Source organism: Pararge aegeria, chromosome 1 (genome assembly GCF_905163445.1).
Source record: "Pararge aegeria chromosome 1, ilParAegt1.1, whole genome shotgun sequence".
In the NCBI taxonomy this organism is placed as follows: domain Eukaryota; kingdom Metazoa; phylum Arthropoda; class Insecta; order Lepidoptera; family Nymphalidae; genus Pararge; species Pararge aegeria.
In genome coordinates, this window is record NC_053180.1 from 18,778,203 (window position 1) to 18,796,925 (window position 18,723).

The 18,723-nt window shown below is 35.6% G+C and overlaps 1 protein-coding gene across 2 annotated transcripts in view; it reads left to right on the forward strand.

Moving 5' to 3' along the window:
- The first annotated feature begins 390 nt into the window (after positions 1-390).
- Positions 391-18,723, forward strand: part of LOC120626602 — a 71,561-nt gene continuing 53,228 nt past the window's right edge. The window contains exon 1 of one of the 2 annotated variants that reach the window (XM_039894229.1): positions 391-533. In XM_039894229.1, coding sequence (XP_039750163.1) covers positions 443-533 — 91 coding nt within the window. In that variant the 5' untranslated portion in view covers positions 391-442. Of the gene's footprint in view, positions 534-12,412; positions 12,849-18,723 lie in introns of those variants that run through there. The other variant, XM_039894179.1, reaches the window with a different exon arrangement.

Sequence of the window (18,723 nt, forward strand, 5' to 3'; positions counted from 1 at the left end):
CACGCTCTTGTCGTTATAATTCTAAATCTTTTGTACATGCATGTTGATGTTTATGCTATGCACCTCTAATTCAGACTTTTTGTATTATACGCTTTTTGTTTAATACTTTGTGCATTAATTTTGTTTGACTTATCGAGCGATAAACAAGAATATTAACCTCGCCTATGAAAGAGAAAGCCTTTAGTTGGGAATTAAGAGTAATAATTATGAACACGTCATAGTCATAATATTGTGTCCCGTTAAAAATCCAGACACGTGACGTATTATCTGAAACGACTATCTAACCGCAACATTTTTCCATTAATTATTATATTATCAAATCTTCTACAGGTATTGATAGATATCGGCGTATCAGTTGCGCGCAGTTTTTTTTGATAAAGGTACCTTCGAAGTACACCTTTGTTTTACTTTCTAATTATTTTATTCGATTTTCGCACATAAAATGGACTATTTAGTGCTTTTGGCGCCATTTTTTTTACTCGTGTTTGTGTACGGACTGACTTGTATGTGTTTGCATTGCTGTGAATTTTTCGGTAAGTTATTTTTTTTTAAATTTAAGTGGTAGGTAGATACAGAACTCTAATACCTAACTGTTCCGTAAAACGACGAATAACGAATTTATTACGTTACCAACAAATGACAGGAAATATAAACCATAGATATTTTTTTAGGTTTAAGGTCTGTTACGGGACAGTTTATATTATGAATTATCTATGATTCTGAACTGATAATTTTTTCTCTACTGAAATATTTTTGTTTGGAGTAAAATAAAGTAAAAGTTGTGATCAAGAGGATATAGATAACTTATATTATTAAATTATAATTTCGTAGGAATTAAAATCTTACATTTACATGCCATTGCTAATTGGTGCTGCCATCTAGTGCCCAATAGATATACGCTACATTTGCGACCGCTGTCTAGCGGAGAATAGCGGAACTACTTATACCTTTATTTATATAATTGTTATTAAAGCCACCATATAGATGGCGTTACTTGAAATTTTTACGTAAAATTCAGTTCACGGGTGGCTCTACCATGAAGTTAACTAACTTGATTGAATTGAAATTAAAATTCATTAATTTCAGAAGGCTTTTAAAACAATGAGACATTTGTTTTTTTGTCTTTATCACTGGTTCGAAAGGGAGATTAATTTACGTACAACGACGGCCATAATTTCAGCAGCTATGCTCCTTTCTGATATTATATTAATTAATAGTGATTATTACCTTCACATCCTGTGTTGTACATCCTGTTCATAGATAATAACGAAGCCGATCACTTCCAAGCAATTAATCAATCTGAAATTTATCAAAGTTGTGTGTATGTGACGTAATATATAAGGGATGCCAATTTTGAATCTACAATGGAACATTGTTACTGTTATTATCTAAACTATAATAATTAAAAACCTGCATGCCTGACAGTTCTGTTGTTCTACTGGATAGCGTGTAAAGTCTATAAATCTTGCCCAGCCTAGTGGACTACGGCCTAAACCCGTCTCATTCTGAGAAGAGACCCGGTAGTGGATCGGTAATCGGTTGATGATGACGTTGATGAAAAATGTTAAAACTTTAATGCGAACGAAGTCGCTAGTAAGTATAATATAAATATGCAGCTAGACAAGTTCGACGGGTTACATTTTTAGACTTGTCGGACGTGTCTGGCTGCATGTTTAACGAAATAACGTGTATAAAACCTAGCTGTTTAGTATCAGAAAATTTAATTGTTTGTTTAGTTTAGTTTTATAACTAACTGCGGCTCACGGTTCTGCTTGAGGTGAATTAGTAATTTTGCTGCTTTTATGGACGTGAAGGAAGGACGATATTATTGTAAAAAAAATGCAAATTTTCATTTTAACCCTTGGAAATTTGACGTTTTACTAGGTCCAAAAGTAGAATCGAATAGATTAGAAAAACTTGATTGCAACAAAACACAGAAGAAGCAGTAATAGTACTTAACCCTAGGGTGCAAAGGTGGCCTTATCTATAACAGATATCTTTTTAAGGCAACCCGAGCGTGCGAAGCCGATATAAAGGTGGAATGTGAATAGTGCATACGGTAAAAAAGTAGCTATGTTACTCTGCATCCTTTCATCTAACTCTATGCCAAAAATCAATTTGTTTGTTTACTTAGGGCGTTATGTAAGGACAAACAAACAAGCAAGCGCACTTTCGCAATTATAATATTTATATGTATTTTTTTATGGGTTTTAATATTAGTAGGGTTTGCCAGAAAAGTACTGCGGCTATGATTATTTCTGCCACCGAGCAGCAATGCTGTGCTCTGGTTCGAAGGGCGTGGTTGCTGGTGTAATTCGGGTACTTGAGGTTTAACACTCACGTCTCCGGTTGATCGACACAGGCTGCAGGACTTGGTGAATTACCCATCGCATGCCTTGCGAAGTGTTTGACTGTTTATATGCGATGATTTTCCGCTAAGGTACTGAAAAGTATAGGCATTCCACTTGATCCGTCAAATTTTAGCTAAAACAAATTTTGACGGTTGCAAATTTTTCCGACACGGGACCTTTTGTCACTATTCCTAAGAAAGCTTCCTAAGACTAAAATATTATGGCATAACATTTTGAAATGTGAATAAACTACGAATAGATAGAGATAAGATAATTATTTTTATTAATTAAACCTCCTTTAGACGTAGAGAGTGTCTAATAAAGTATAATCGATGAATCATTAATATTTTATTGGTTTTATTATTTCCCGGCTAAGTTTGTTGTGGGCTCTTCTTAAACCAGGCGCGTTTGGAACCCTCGTAGCTTTAGGTTTAAGTTGGCGAACGAGGTTATCACCATCCCCTTACAATTATGTAAACATATATGTATAACGCTTCATAAGTGTCTGTGATAGGCCTACGTGAATAAAGAAATTTTGAATTTTGAATTTTATTTGGAACAATCTAGGAAAACGACACTATAAACTTAATATTCATATGGATGAGATCGTCAAAGTTAATGACAACATTTTCTTTATTCGAATAGGTATAAAAGATACTTTTGATGCGTACATAACAGTTTCTACATTGTAAAGTGATAATGATAATGCATCCGTAAACCTAAAACTAAACGTGGGTTTCCAATCACGCGCTGGTCTTAGTAGAAGCTCAAAAGAAACTAAGGTGGTAAGGAAATAACCACTGCTCAAGAAAGTCTCCTGCTGTGACTATCTATAGCTCTTCATCATTACGCTAAATAAGTATAGGCATTCGAAAACCAATTTAGTTACCACACACAGAATTTTTTTATTTACGCCTCGCGTTGTGTCAAAGCAACGTTATCTTCATGAGGAATCCATTGCCAGAAAACTACAAGAATGAGGAGGGTTTAGGCACAGTACACCGAGGCTGCCTAGTGCGGATTGGTAGACTTCACACACCATTCAGAATATTAAGGAGAACTCTTAGATATGTAGGATTCCTCACAAAAACATCGAACCCAGGCGGTCAATGGTTGAAGAGTTCTATCGGTATTTCACCATCAGCTCCTCGTTTTTTATAAGTTGTTTAATAAACCAAACTAATAGTATAAATCCGATAGTGTGTTTGTTATTAGCGCCTTAACTAAGCAACCAACTTGATAGTTCGCATAAAGCATATAATATATAAGTGATAAGGCCGCTTTTGTTACACAAATTTAAATGACTAGTACCTTTGTTCTCTTTTTTTTTTCTTGTGTGCAATAAAGCGTTTTTGATTGATTTGATTGATTGATAGAGCTTGTCTCTAGGTCCCAACGAAACATAAAATTCCCAAGAATTTACGGAAAAAATTGTATATTTACACCAAATATCGTAATTTCTTCACGTTTTAACGCTAAGCGTTACACCGCAGGGCGCACATAGTTAAAAAATAAGACAGACAGTATAATGACGTAGCAGTGATGCTAAATCGCCGCGTTAGTGACGCCACCGCGTCACTAACAGCTGCTGGTTAATGCACTATGTAAATATAAAGAATAACAATAAAGTGCAACGACTTCGATGCCGCGTAGGTAACGCTAATAACACCGCGGCAGATTGGCAATTTATACTATGCAAATGTAGGAAACGTCAAACGAACGAAATACCGACGGCGTAAGTTATTTTCACGTTTTTTTTGTATTGCCATATTCTCACATTTGTGATCATGGTTCTTTATATGTACCTACTTTAAACGCTCGCAGTGCCCAATTGCCAGAAAGATATCAAATAACGCGGGAGATGTTATAGTGCGCTAACAAAGTTGCACTTTCTATTACAAAAATCAATCATTCAAATTTCAACTCACTTTAACTCACTTTTAAGGAAGCATAACTCGGCCTCATTGGCGAGTTATACTTATTGTATTAGGTACACTGTCGTAAGAACTATTATTTATTCAGCTGCTAGTATTATAATAGTTATCAATTAGTTAGTACGTGAAGTGTAAATCTGACGTAGCGGTATGGATACTTTTACTAAATGACAACTCAAGAATACGATCGGTATACAAAGTGTGACTATAGAATAACATCTTGCAACAAAACGGGTGAGTTACTCTGCCCATGTAAATAAGGCTTAAGGATCTTATCGAAACTGCATTATAAATAGGAATTGATCAAGATTTTATCAATTAGGTATCAATGGTAAACAAGTTCCACGCGTAAGTAGATAAAAGATGATAATACGACCCCTTAGCCAGAAACAAAAGTCAGAAATCAGTGATTTCATTGGTGACGTACGTAATTTGGATTTAATCAGCTCCTGTATTGCCTAATTTTTCAAACAAGTTACCAACCGGACGTTTCATACCAAAACACACTTTGACGTTAGCGATTGTACACTCGTCTCAAATTCTGGAATGGCAGGTCGCCGGTCGTCGTGTCTTATACTACTGGCGCGATATAAATGGGGTTCTTTAAATTGTAATTTTTAGTTTTTACATGATATCACTTCAACTCTGGGTCTAAGTTTTATTTTACTTCTTTCAGACCATTTATGGTTTTTGAAATGTTTAACTATGTTGCCAGTTTACTTTGGAATTGCACGGCCATCTCTTTACAGCTCTTATCAACCTACTATTTCATCATTATTATTATCATCATCGATCCATGGAAGTCCACTGCTGGGCATAGGTCTTTAACAAGGGGTTCCAAATACCAAGGTCTTGTGCCGCTTGCGTTACTTTGTAGGTACGCACATAAAAGTGTATTTATTCATTCATCTTACAGCAGTATTTTACATAATATATTTTAAAGGGGGCATCGAGAATGTTTGAATTAGTCGTGGAATTTAATTTATATTGATTTTACATAATGTTTTAGTGCGTTAATTTTTGTTACCATATTAATGAAGAGGAGGTAATTTTTTTCCTTGTTTGATAATAGTATGACGTACGATGTAATAAGCGATAGGTTGTGTAAACTGATAAGAAGAGTTTTAAGAATGTTTTACAATATTCCATACTACTGTAAAGTTGTAATAAGTGTGTCTGTTTGTCAGTGCGTGCAAAACCTAAAAACCACTAAGCTTATATTATACCTACATAATATAATGTAGATAATACGTATAGAATCCAAAGTAATATACCAGGATATTATGCTTTTGAGAAGGTAATCGTTCTGAAAATTAGAACGATACACAAATCAATTGGAATAAAACTAGAATAAACAAAATCATTCATTTCAAACTATTGGGTATATTGTAACTTTTTCTCCCCGAGAACCTACTTAAATGAGGTAAAAACTGGAAATGATTATTTTGGTTTATCCTTTCAGCAACAGCAACTAATGCATTTCAGGCGAAAATCTAGTACTTAAAGTCAAAGTGAAATATTTCTTTTTACAAAAAGGCATATAGATGGCACTTTTGATGGGTACAAAATGACATAGAAGGTAAAATATGACATAGAAGTGAGTTGATGGCGATAACTAAATTCTTCAACTTAAAACTAAAGCTACGAAGGTTTCAAACGCGCCCTGGTCTAAGAAGTAGCCCACAACAAACTTAGCCGGTTGCTAATTTTTGTTATCACCATCTCACATTGTCATTTACTTTACTATAATACTTATATAATCCTACATAAGGGCGTGCGCAGGGGGAATCGCAGCCTGGCTAATCTTGGGGTCTTTCCCCTAAATACGTCTTTACCAAATTACACTCCTACAGAGACGCGGGAATATGCAAGTCATGCTATAATGTAGAGGTGTGTCGTTGTGTGTACACATAAAATTACAAACAGATTTATCTTGAGTGATCATAAAAATGAACATTATAAGAAAAAACAAACTAGCAGTGAATTATAGGTATTAGCTAAATCTCTAGGAGGCACGTCTTTATCGGTAGGATGCCACAGCCAAAGTTTTAGTCCAGACGCGATTGTCGTACGTGGCGACTAAGGGAATAAGAACGGGTAGCAGAGGCCTCTATGCTACTACTACCATTTATACTGCGACCACCAACCCGTCTGCCCAGCTTGGTGATTATTTGCAAACCTTTACGTTTGGAGAGGGCCAACGGTGGGCTGTTACAAGTTATTAATGAAAGAAATATTGATATAAATGTGTGTGTAACTAGGTATACCTTTTTTATTTGATCACACTTCTGGTTAACCCTTTATTGCAATCTCACCTGTTGGCAAGTGATGATGCAGTCTAACATGGTAGCGGGCTAACCTGTTAGCGAATATGGTATGAATACCTTCTTCTACGCGACGTTTCTACGCGACATCGCACAAGAACACTACATCGATTAGCGGCACGTCTTTGTCGATAGGGTGGTAACTAGCCTCGGCCAAAGCCTCTCACCAGACCAGAGAGAATATTCAGAAATACTTAGTAACTACTTTTTAATTTCTGATTTTTTTCTGGTCTGGTCTGGGGGGAGGCTTTGGCCGTGACTAGTTACCACCATACCGACCAAGACGTGCCGCTAAGCGGTTTGAGAGTCAGGCGAGATTTTAGTCAAGTGCTAACTTGTAGTGGAATAAAAAAAATCGGCGTATTAGGATTTAATAATCTGGCGTATCCTCTCAGGATTTCTATTCTTGTGGCTTAAAGACTATACGACCTTAATATACCAGTAATTTTTTTTTAAATAAAACGGTAGCCATTTTAAAACAAATTAAAATATATGTAAATGCCTAAGAACAATGAATAATAACTCCTATTGTACATTTTCTTTCTTTCTTCAATTGTGTTTTATTTTTTATGGCTTTGTCTTTGGTGTACAATATAGTGTATTTTGATTTATTAAAGTAAGTAAATGCGTTAAATATAAAGGAAGTTGATGTACCTAGGAACGAAATTTTACTAAAGATAACAAACTGACAAAAAACCTTTTTTTATAAGTGCTCTTTAGTTCTCATGGCTAGGCTTTATATTTGCTTGGTATTTTTTGATGTACACAGTGTACATAAACGCGTTTGTTTATTATCGAATTTGAAGATTTTTGTGTTTTCAATGATGCAAGTCTTTCTTTGATAATTCTGTCGTAATATTTTTATTCATATATTATCAAGTATGTTTAAATACCTATCTACATAGAGGTCATTTTAAACCTGCTATGTTTGAACAAATTATAGAAGCGGTGATAGCAAAGTGGACAGGACTTCGACTTCACTTTCGGAGGGCCGAGTTCGAATCCCAGGCACCTCTAACTTTGCTAAGTTATGTGCGTTTTAAGCAATTACAATATCACTAACATCAACGGTGAAGGAAAACATCGTGAGGAAACCTGCATGCCTGAGAGTTATCCGTAATGTTCTCAAAAGGTGTGTGGCCGCTACCAATCCGCACTGGGCCAGCGTGGTGGACTACGGCCTTAACCCCTTCTCATTGTTGGAGTCGACCCGTGCACTGAAACCCGTGGCCGGTCATGGGTAGATGTGATGAAACAATGTATACACGGTGACTTATTCTTCAACGTTCAACAGTAACCCATTTAATCTGTCCAATGTCTACTATTCATTAAGTGTAAATTAAATTAATAGTTTGGTGTAAGAAGCATCCTAAATCTAGTGAAAGCAGCGCGGTGCGAATAGGTACTGGAATTGATCAGCTGTTTCCAAATTTCTTTTAAATGCGACTCTTTTTTTACAAGTTTAATACCTTTAGGGTTTATGATAATGGAAACCTTTTGGTTTCACAACGTTCTATTATATCGAATATCTTTCTATATCTGCCAGACAGGCTGGGAATAGTTTGATACTTGTTTTGAGTGGGTATCTGATATCGACCCTACTTTGTTTTAAGCTGGTATTAAGTGACACTGAAGGTTTGCTGATAATGTATATGGTATCTTCATCATGACTGGCTGGCTGGGCAGGTGAGCTATTTGTCTTCTTCTTAGAACATACTAACCGCTAGAGCAAGGCAATTTGTTAGCTGTCTATTCATTACATTTTGATAAATAAGGTATCCTTGGCTTCGTCTCACCGTTCTGCGTATATAACTATATAGGTTACGCAGTAATGGTTGGTTCGTTTTACAACAGTACCCTTGTATAAGATTTGCACGACTGCAATCGTCAAGTCGTTTTTTCGTATCGAAATTACCGTAAAATGGACCTTATCAATCCTGATTTAGAGTCGGAAATTCTGTGCTACTGATGTTTATTTCAAAAACGTTCTACCACAAGCCATAGGTGAAGAATTGTGGGGAATTTTGAGCTTTAAGTTGACAACATTAAGATCCATTATACTCTGACGTTCAAATGTTTTCATACTCCTAAACAACTCCTCTATTGCGACTAATATTGTATAAAGGGTACAGTACCCGTACAATATACGTACATGGAATTTGCTTCGCTAAGGCATTAGGGCTATACACCGATATCAAAACCGCATTGCAGGGGTCTTCGCCCACGATTACGAGATCCCTGATTTCTGTAGTTACCCCGACGTGGGTCTCATCCGAATATCACACGATCATGGTCCGATCACTCCTCCAATCCCAACGTCCACCTAAGCTTAGGTCCGAGTCTCAGGAGATGCTCCTAGGACGTCAAGATATTCTTGGAGCCCTGGAGAATACAACCTGTCATCAGGCGACGCTACGCGCCGGCTTCCGGTTACGCTGAAGCAACCAGTAATGTTCCCAGCTACTTTCATTTCGAATCCACACACACAGTATATCGACCATCAGTAATATTTGAATATTGTATATGCCATAGATTGTCTGTTTGTTTGTTACCTATGTTCAGCTCTATCTTTGCACCACATCAGTGATCTAGGCCAAACACTTGGCGAAATTAGGCATAGACGTAGTTTGTATTTGGTTTCGGACATAGCACGTTTTATCCTGGGAAAACTAACGCGGCGGAAGTGGCGGACTTATCATCATCGTGAACACATTAAAAATAGTACGATGATAAATAGGTAGGTACTATCTACGAACATACCGTAGTTAATTGGTAGTGCACAACCTCGGTGCAGTACACCAACCCGCATCGGGGCAGCGTGGTGGGTCTAAGCTGTAGCCAGCACTCTTTTGACAGAAGAGGCATGTCTCAGTAGTGAGGCATTAATCAGATCATAAAAGTGATTCTATTTTATTTGTTTTCTTCGAAATGTTATGCTGAAGTTGACATTGACAAATCCTTGGAAAATAATAATTACCGCTTTGCCATAAAATATTGTATTGCTTGGATAAAATTATTTTCACTAAACAAACCACTTTATAGAACTATAAGTAGATATGTTCAAAATCCTAACATAATAAATGATTCCTTTTTCCTATGTTGATACATGACACAGAAATAAATCCGCGCCAATAGCTGTTGCTCACAGATTCTAATATTATTTAGTCTAGTCGATTAAGCTTTAAATAGAAATGTAATAAATAAGTAAAAATCAGTTATTATATAAATAATCATTTAAATAGGTACTTCATTGAGGTATCTTAATGCACCGTGATCATATCTACTTATCTAAGCTTTGATCGTGCAATATAAAGAAGGTCTATCTAGATGAATTTCCTTAGCGACAAACTATTTAAAAAAGAAAAATTATTAAAAATAAATTAGATGAAATTATTGATATGAAGATAAATTTAGATATACGTTATAACCGGCTTATTATTGACTAAATTATCCGCGATTTTATCATCATATTATTTTGGTTAGCCTCTACTTTCGAAGACAGTCGAAGTCACTGGGCATATTTAAAAATTCTATTCAGACGTTATCTCGCTCAATAAAGACAACTATTATCTATTTTTTTATATTTATTAATAGAATTTATGTATGTGGGTTGCCTGGTATATGTATTAGTATGTAGTTATTCGTATGTATTTTTTTAACAGTGTACTTCACCTTTTCGTTCTTTCGTGTATCTGTATCGTGTACTTATAATAGCCAAATGTCAACCGCTCACAACCTTCTACAAAATATTGGTTTTTCGACCGGAGATAGTGGTTGTGGAGTTCCGGCACTTCACCATCAGCTCATTTACTGCATACCAATATACTAAACCCAAAGTGCGATTAGCGTAATACTTATTATTGTATAGTTTCGGTGGCCATCTTTGGTGTTCATCGTCAGTATGACTGAATAATATTTTTCGAGAGATACTGCTCAAGTTAGATTTAAGAATACTCAAATTGCTTTAGGTGTGTATATGTGTTATATCTATATATATTTAGTAGGAGAGCTTTTTGTGTCAGAGAACGTCCAGAAAAATTTTACCGTCATGTTTATTTCTGCCGCAAAGGAGCAATGTTGCACTGCTGTGTTTGGGTGTGTAAGGCGGGGGTGCCGGTGTAATTACAGCAGGCCTAGATGAATCCCCCGATTTTGAACCCCCGACAAAAATGATATGCCCCGATTTTATCCCCTGTAAAGGGATATAATTAAATAACGTGTAATAATTAACGTGTCCACCTGTTAAATCACGGGAACAGGGAACAGGAGAAATTTACCCCCGTTTATTATTACACATACCTATATTATTTGGATATTATTTCCACTTGTGCGCCAATGCTCTGAGAGTTGATAAAGCTGTGGGAGAAAATATTTTTTGATTCTTTCCCCGGGGGGAAAATTGTCTCCTGCCTATGCAAGCCGTCAGTGGCGTTCACTTCATACATGCGCAAAAGCACTGCCTACCCATAAATTGATATATAACTCGTTAAGGAGCAGTATTTTTGCCGCTTTTTGCAATTTTCCTACTGTATGCATACCCTCGTGAGAAACCTAGTGCACGCCACTGCTAGCCGTACAGGCACGTGAAGCTTCACACCTAAGCCTCTTCTTGATGGACATATGGCGGCACCTTGCAGGACGTGTTCCTGTCATGATCTGCTTATAGACGACGGTTTTCTACTTACCATCAGGTGGAACATCTGATTGCTTCACAATTAAGACTATAAAAAAACGGGCTTAAACTTTTCCTTTTCCCTGTCACTGTGTACTGGCTAGTGAACTGGTAACTTTTGTCCGTTGTCAGTGGATATAATCGGGGGATAAAGATTTGATTTCATGCCTACACTAGACGTGCTTGCTCCGCAATGAAGACTATAAAAACGGGTTAAACTTTCCTTTTCCCTGTCACTGTGTACTGGACAGTAGACTTGTAAATTTTGTCCGTAGTCAGTGGATATAATCGGGAGATAAAAATTTGATTTCATGCCTATGCTAGGCGTGCTTGCTCTGCAATTATTACTATATAAACGGGTGAAAACTTTTCCCATTCCCTGTTACTGCGTACTGGCAAGTGTACAGGTAAATTTTATCCGTTGCCAGTGGATATAATCGGTTGATAACATTTTGATTTCATGCCTTTGCTGGAAGTGCTATTATAAAAAGTTTATATTTTATTTAATTAACTAACGTGTGAAAAGTAATGCATTGTTTTGCCAAATTTCAACTGGCGGCTTCTTGCAAATGTCAGAACGTTACAAAATAGGGCGTGACTATTTCAACGTTCTGCCACGTTTATTTATAAGGCCCTAAATGTCAGATCTGATGTTATGATAGTTGCATTCCTATAAACTCCTGTCTAGAGACCAGATAAGCAGTCATTACAGAATCACGGTCAGTCACTATTTGTAAAAAAAAAACGTTGGCACCTCGATTTTTTTATTGCTTAGTGATATAATAAACACATTAATTATGTATAGCTAAAAATAATTTATTATCTATAAGATCGGAGCGATATGAAACAAACATGTTTTCGATAATGGTATTAAATCAAGTCTTATTCAAACCGAGTAGGTATTGCAATTTCCTGACTGATTATACTTCGATATTTATTAAGGTAGACGTTTTAATATGTCTAATCGAAATTGCAATCAACGTATCTTTCTTAAAAGAAAATCATTCACGTATGTTTTCTTTTAAAAAAAGCGAATTTCAGATAAGAGAATTAACAACAGTAGTTAGGTGTGTGTGTACACTCGTATAGTGCTCAAGGCGACGCAACGCGCAGTCTTACAGACGTGTCGCGTAGAGAAAGATCTCTGTGGCTTAAATACAGATAAATAATTTTACGCGTTATAAACTGACAGCAATTTTTAAATAATAATTAGAAAGTAACACCGCGTTCACAGATCAAACGTTAAGCTTCTTTGCCACTAAATTAAATATAATTTAAAAAACAATCAGTTGTTTTTTTAATAAAAAAGTGTTATCAGAAATGTACTGATAAAAAATTAATTATAAATTGCCGCTCGATCTTATATTTCATGTGAAAATGGAGCAGGTTGATGTAGACGACGTTCTAATAAAGGAAATTAATGACAGTGTATTAGAAATAGAGAACAGTAAAAAGGACAGTGCAACCGATAATATGGACGTTGGAAGGATATTGGGAATGATGCCCATTTTTATATTACTGTTAATAATGTTCGTCAGAGTTGTTTTTGTCATATACAAAAGTAGTGGTAAGTGGTATTTTAATATTTGCTATTTTATCTGTGCACCAAAATCATAACACCTGGAGCCCAAGTCTGCTATTGTAATTGTGTCTTTTGAAAATCAATGTTTATTAAATATTAACTGAAAAAAATTGGCGATCCGCGCACGCACCTCTTACTGCGTTTGCGTAATTTATGCGATTTAAATATCAATTTGCCTAAGAGTTTTCCATGATGTTCCCAAAGGGGTGTAAAGTCTACCAATCCGCACTTGGCCAGTTCAACGTGGTGAATCACGGCCAGAACCCTTCTTTTTCTGAAAGCTGGAGTGGGTTGGTAATGGCTTTATAAAGATGATGATTAATTTATAGAGTTTGATTTGTAGAATGATCTGATGAGCAGTGCATGCTTTTTTCTTAAGAAAAATGTTTTATAATTGTTATATAAATATTTTTCTTCAAAATTAGGATCCTTTCTATCGTTGATTTATCACAGATACAAAATGAAATGAAATTTTATTCGCTGAATATGAGCTTACATAGGGTCTTATTATAATATAACATTCCTCCAATTGCACCATTACATACATTTATTACGTACACACCAATATAATTTGTGAGGTACGCATTTGTTTGTATAATTATTATAATAATTACTTTACATTATAAAAACTCAATGTACCTAAATTCATGTGAATATTTTTTTTTTTTTTATTAATTTATATTCTACTATTAAGCATGCGAAATGTAAAGTGCACAACAAGAACAATCATTACACATGTCTGCAAAATCGTGTTGGGCAAGCATTTAAAAGTATAGGTAATATCAATGTTATCATAATAATGTCAAAATAATATCATTTTTAATTAAAAGTCAGATACTCGGATATTGTATGGAAACATTTTGTACACAATTCAATTGTAATAGCAGACTTCGGGCCTAGGGCCCTAATTATTTTAAATTTCTGACCTATTTGTTAACAATTTGTGAATATGAAATCCTTGTAACTGAACGTTTGTCTCAGCGTAGGTAAATTAGAACTTCTAATTTTGTATTTTGTAGAAATCGACGTCGTTAAAGCATTGTTCAGAAAATCCTGAACCCCACATTTAAATTGGTTTCTAGTCTCTGGAAGCATTACACGTGAACAAACTCACAGACTGAGCCAAATGTTGTTTTACACTCTCAATCATAATTCTAAAAAAAATTGGAGCACTTGAATAGGTACATGTAGATTTCCTTACGACGTTTTCCTTCTCCGTTAAAGGATGTGATATTTTATTTCATCATCATCATCATCACATCACCCCATTACCAACCCACTACAGGGCACGGGTCTCCTCCTACAAAGAGAAGGGGTAGGCCGTAGTCCACCACGCTGGCCCAGTGCAGATTGGTGGACTCATTGATGTTTCCTTCACCGTTGAAGCAAGTAATATTTTTATTACTTAAAACGCACATAACTTAGAAAAGTTAGAGGTGAGCTGGGATTCAAACTCGGCCCCTCCCACCCAATGCGCTATCACCGCTTTAATAATAGTTTTTTTTATTGTTTTAAACGCACATAACTCCTAAAAGGTAAGGAGGCGTGCCGGGGATCAAAGTCAGTTCCATTGTAAAGATTGAAGGCCGATCGAGAAGCCAAAGGCTCACCCACTAGGTAACTCTGCTTAGGTGTAATAACAGTGTTAAGTACTAGTTTTATATAGGTAAATAGTTTATTAAAGAAATTGGCTTAAGAAGTGATCAGGTGTTTTATATTGAGAATAGGTATATTGTAACTAATAAGTCTTATATCTATTCAAATTAATATCGTCCTAATAACAGTATTACGATGTATTTTGCATTAAAGTTTTCTTTAGTGTTTACATTATTTGTAACAGGGTCAATGACCCTGCATATATAGTGTAAAGTAGGGTTATAATTTGGATTTTGATTGAATTTTTTGTTTTAGTTTCTCTTGTTGATTTCCTAATTAAGATACCTCCAAGAATTTCTGAACTAGTATTTACCCAATACATAGCTTTTCAAAATGTGTTATGTGTTATGGGTACTAAGATAGCTGATGAATATTTTTTTATGAATATAATACACATAAATACTTATAATCAAAACAACTTAGCTAAAAATAGATCATTTCTAAATTATCTCATTCATTTAGAGATCACAACTCTTAGTTAATTCAATATGACCATAGCTATTATGCCTAGGTGCAAAACAACTCGCTGTTGTTTAATACTTGAAGACATTGACAGTCCGTTTATAACTATAAAACAGGACTGACCTTACTCCAAATTCCAAATTAAAGGTTACACCACATTATGCTATATGTATTATACATATTATATTATATTATCAGGCTATAATAGTCGATTGTTGGACTAAAGGCCTCAAACAACGGGAGGGTTTGCCTATAATCGCCACACTGGGTAGACGGGTTGGTGGTCGCAGTAGATGGTAGAAGAAGCTCAGAGGGCGCCGTCCTCCTCTCTTAGTCGGTTCGTACGACATCCGCAGAAAGAAGTCGGGTGGTAACAACTGTGTTCTGATCGGCTGTCGTCACACAGCACACATTATATTGCACACAATATTATATCATATTTGACGGCCGATTAGCGCAGCGGGCAGCGACCCTGCTCTCTGAGTCCAAGGCCGTGGTTTCGATTCCCACAACTGGAAAATGTTTGTGTGATGAGCATGAATGTTTTTCAGTGTCTGGGTGTTTATTTATTTATTTATTTATTTTGTATCTATGACCCATCAATACGCACTACTTTATGTGCATATTCTTAGTAGGTATTTATGTATATTATTCATAAAAAAATTCATCAGCTATCTTAGTACCTATAAAAGAAGCTACGCTTTCTTTGGGGCTAGATGGCAATACGTGTATTGTCGTAGTATATTTATTTATTTATTATTATTATTATATCAGGTAGGTGTAAACAAGTGGTGTTTCTATCAATCGCAATAAATAATAAATATTATTCTACCGTATCTTTTGGAAGTTTTCGGGAAATGATATAAAATCTTTACATTCTATCCTAACCCCAAATAAATACATTAATCCATACTAATATTGGTGTAATGATTACGTGTGTCTGTTTGTTTGTTGCGTATGTTCGGCTCAACGATTGAATCGATCTTGATATAACAGACATTTATAAAACTTGCATACTAGCATGGGCAGCGGACATTTTTCTTCGCGGTGAGAGCTACACTCAGGGCATCGGCGCACGAGTGGAAATAATATCCAAATAATATACATGTAGTAATAAACTGGGGTAAACTGCCAAAGCAAGGCAACCGAGAATAGCAGACTATTTCCTGCTACCTTAGCTTCTATCTGGCTTTGGAAGATAGCATGAACTTTAACTTGAATGAATGAAAATATTTTTATTGCACACCACAGAACGTACATAAAAAATGAAAATATATCAAAACAACGTATACAATTTGGCGGCCTTACCGCTTCATAGCGACTTCTTCCAGACAACAAATGGCGAATTTATGGTAACCAGACAATCGTAGTTACCTGGGTGCTTCGTTTGAGATTTCCTGCCATGTACCGTTGACAATACTTTTTCCTAATTGTGTCACTAGATGGCGCTCTGTCGGTTCCATACAAAACGTAGCAACTTTTACTCGGTCGAATATGTAAACTTAGGTTGAAAATCACACACAAGGTACCCTGGTATTGTCACTAAAGCGTTGACCTTCGCGTTATGTTGCAAGAGATTTAAGTGCTGGGCTATACGAAACTATTCATTAACTTATATCTCACGGCCTTAGGCGCTGTGCAAACGTAGACATATTTTATCTTCATCAATATATATTTTATTAGCTGTGGCACGCGACTTCGACTGCGTTTGACTTTGTTTTTTGATTTGGCATTAAATTTAGTTGTTAGTTCTAAAAAAATTTAAAGTACTCAGTATCGCTAAGCCTTGAATGAGGGGTTTGCTGCTGTCCGCTGAGGAGTTCTGTCCTCTATCTCCAACCACAGTTTGAACAAAATTAAACACATATTATAACCTCTATAGTACAAAAATAATGATTTAAATCGGTTATAATTTGTCGGAGTTATGGTATACCTCGTCAAACACTTTCATCCCCTATCCCAAAGGAACCGAGTTTAATATCGGGATAAAAAGTATCCTATATTCCTTCTAACACTTTCAACAATATTATGTGTACAAAGTTTCATGAGGATCGGTTAAGTAGTTTTTGCGTGAAAGCGTAACAAACAAACTTACATTCACATTTATAATCTTATTAGGGATGATGGTATTTATTAAAAATATATTTATTTATATTATTAAATATATTTATACTTATATATACAGGCAGTAGTAACATATTAAAGTCATTTTGCTTTTCTTTTGAAACACTTTTTGTCGTCTTCAATAAAAGTAAATACATTCATTCATTCGTTATATTATCTTCAGCAATATTCTTAGATTGAACAGACTTTACTTTGTCACATTTTATTATATTATTTAACTGCGCCCCGTGATGTTGCCCGCGGTGAATAGGGACGTACAAGTAATTTTTTTATTGCAAATACGTGTACAGACGTAATATTTACTGCGGCAGAGTGCTGCTAGTGTAAATCTAGGCGGTTGAAAAGAAATTCAATTATATATCTACAAACATGAATAATATATACTGTAATAATGTAATATATAATATGTAATTGAGGGAAAAGCAGATGGAAAGAGGGGGCGAGGACGTCCGAGACCGGCTTTTGTGGGACAAATAAAACGAAAAGTTGGGGTGGGCGTTAAAATAAAAAATAAAAAGCCTTTTATTCTCACATCTCTTACATTACTTACAAATGTTGTTATTAATATCTTAAGTTAGTACACAATTTTATCCTTAAATCTACATTGTTAGTTTGGTTAGTCAGTAATTTTTATTGTGATTATCTTAGGAAATATGAACCCCTTCTCGGGTAAAGCCCTCCCCCAACCTTTTCCATGTTTGTCTTTCCTTGCCTTGCGGTATGGGGGTTATAAAAAGGTAAAAGAGAGGGTCATGGGTAGAGAAGGTTGAAAAAGGCTACACCGACAAGCTTAGCTCTTAAGTTTAAGACGAACCTACAAACCAACATTGTCACTTCTTGATAGACACGGATCAGTTGTCAAAAGCGTTTGTTTTTAGGCACTAAACACTTTTCACTGGAAGCCACAAGTTAAAAAATCGATGTAACTGGAACTCAAATAAGCAGTAATGTTTTATTTAGTTATTAATAGACATTTTAAGAAAAAATATAAAATCTAACTATACAACTCATGGCAAAGAAGTGAAAATGAAAAAGTGAAAGAATGCGGCCACGGAGCATTTAAGTACCGGTAATATCACGCTCTTAACCACGGTTTCTTCTTCTCCTATATTGTCTACTAGTTAACTCTGCAGCGCCGCATTGGATATAATATTTTAATCAAATTTGGTAAAATATCTACCGGGTGCAATAGAGTTAAAGATAACTTTTCCACCATATTAACCCCTCCAAAGATTTCAGATAGGTACATAGACGATAAATGTTTGTAGAACGCCTTACTATGGCTTGTGTATGTCAGTGTAATGTGTGTAAATGGTTTTTGAGAGTTATTGACTGGCTTAAAAATATTCCATTATTTTTTACAAACTCGAATCTTTGATACTATCAAAGTGTTCATTTGCTGACTTTTTTTGCACTTGCGAGGGATAAATATCTTTTTCCATGCAGCAACGGAAGAGCAAATGTAATTTTTTTCGTATAGAGATAGTTGAAGAGTCTGAGACTGACGTGGCTATTATTTTTTATCATTTCTATTCCACTACACGTTAGCCCTTGACTGCAGTCTCACCTGGTGGTAAGTGATGATGTAGTCTAAGATGGTAGCGGGCTTACCTGTTAG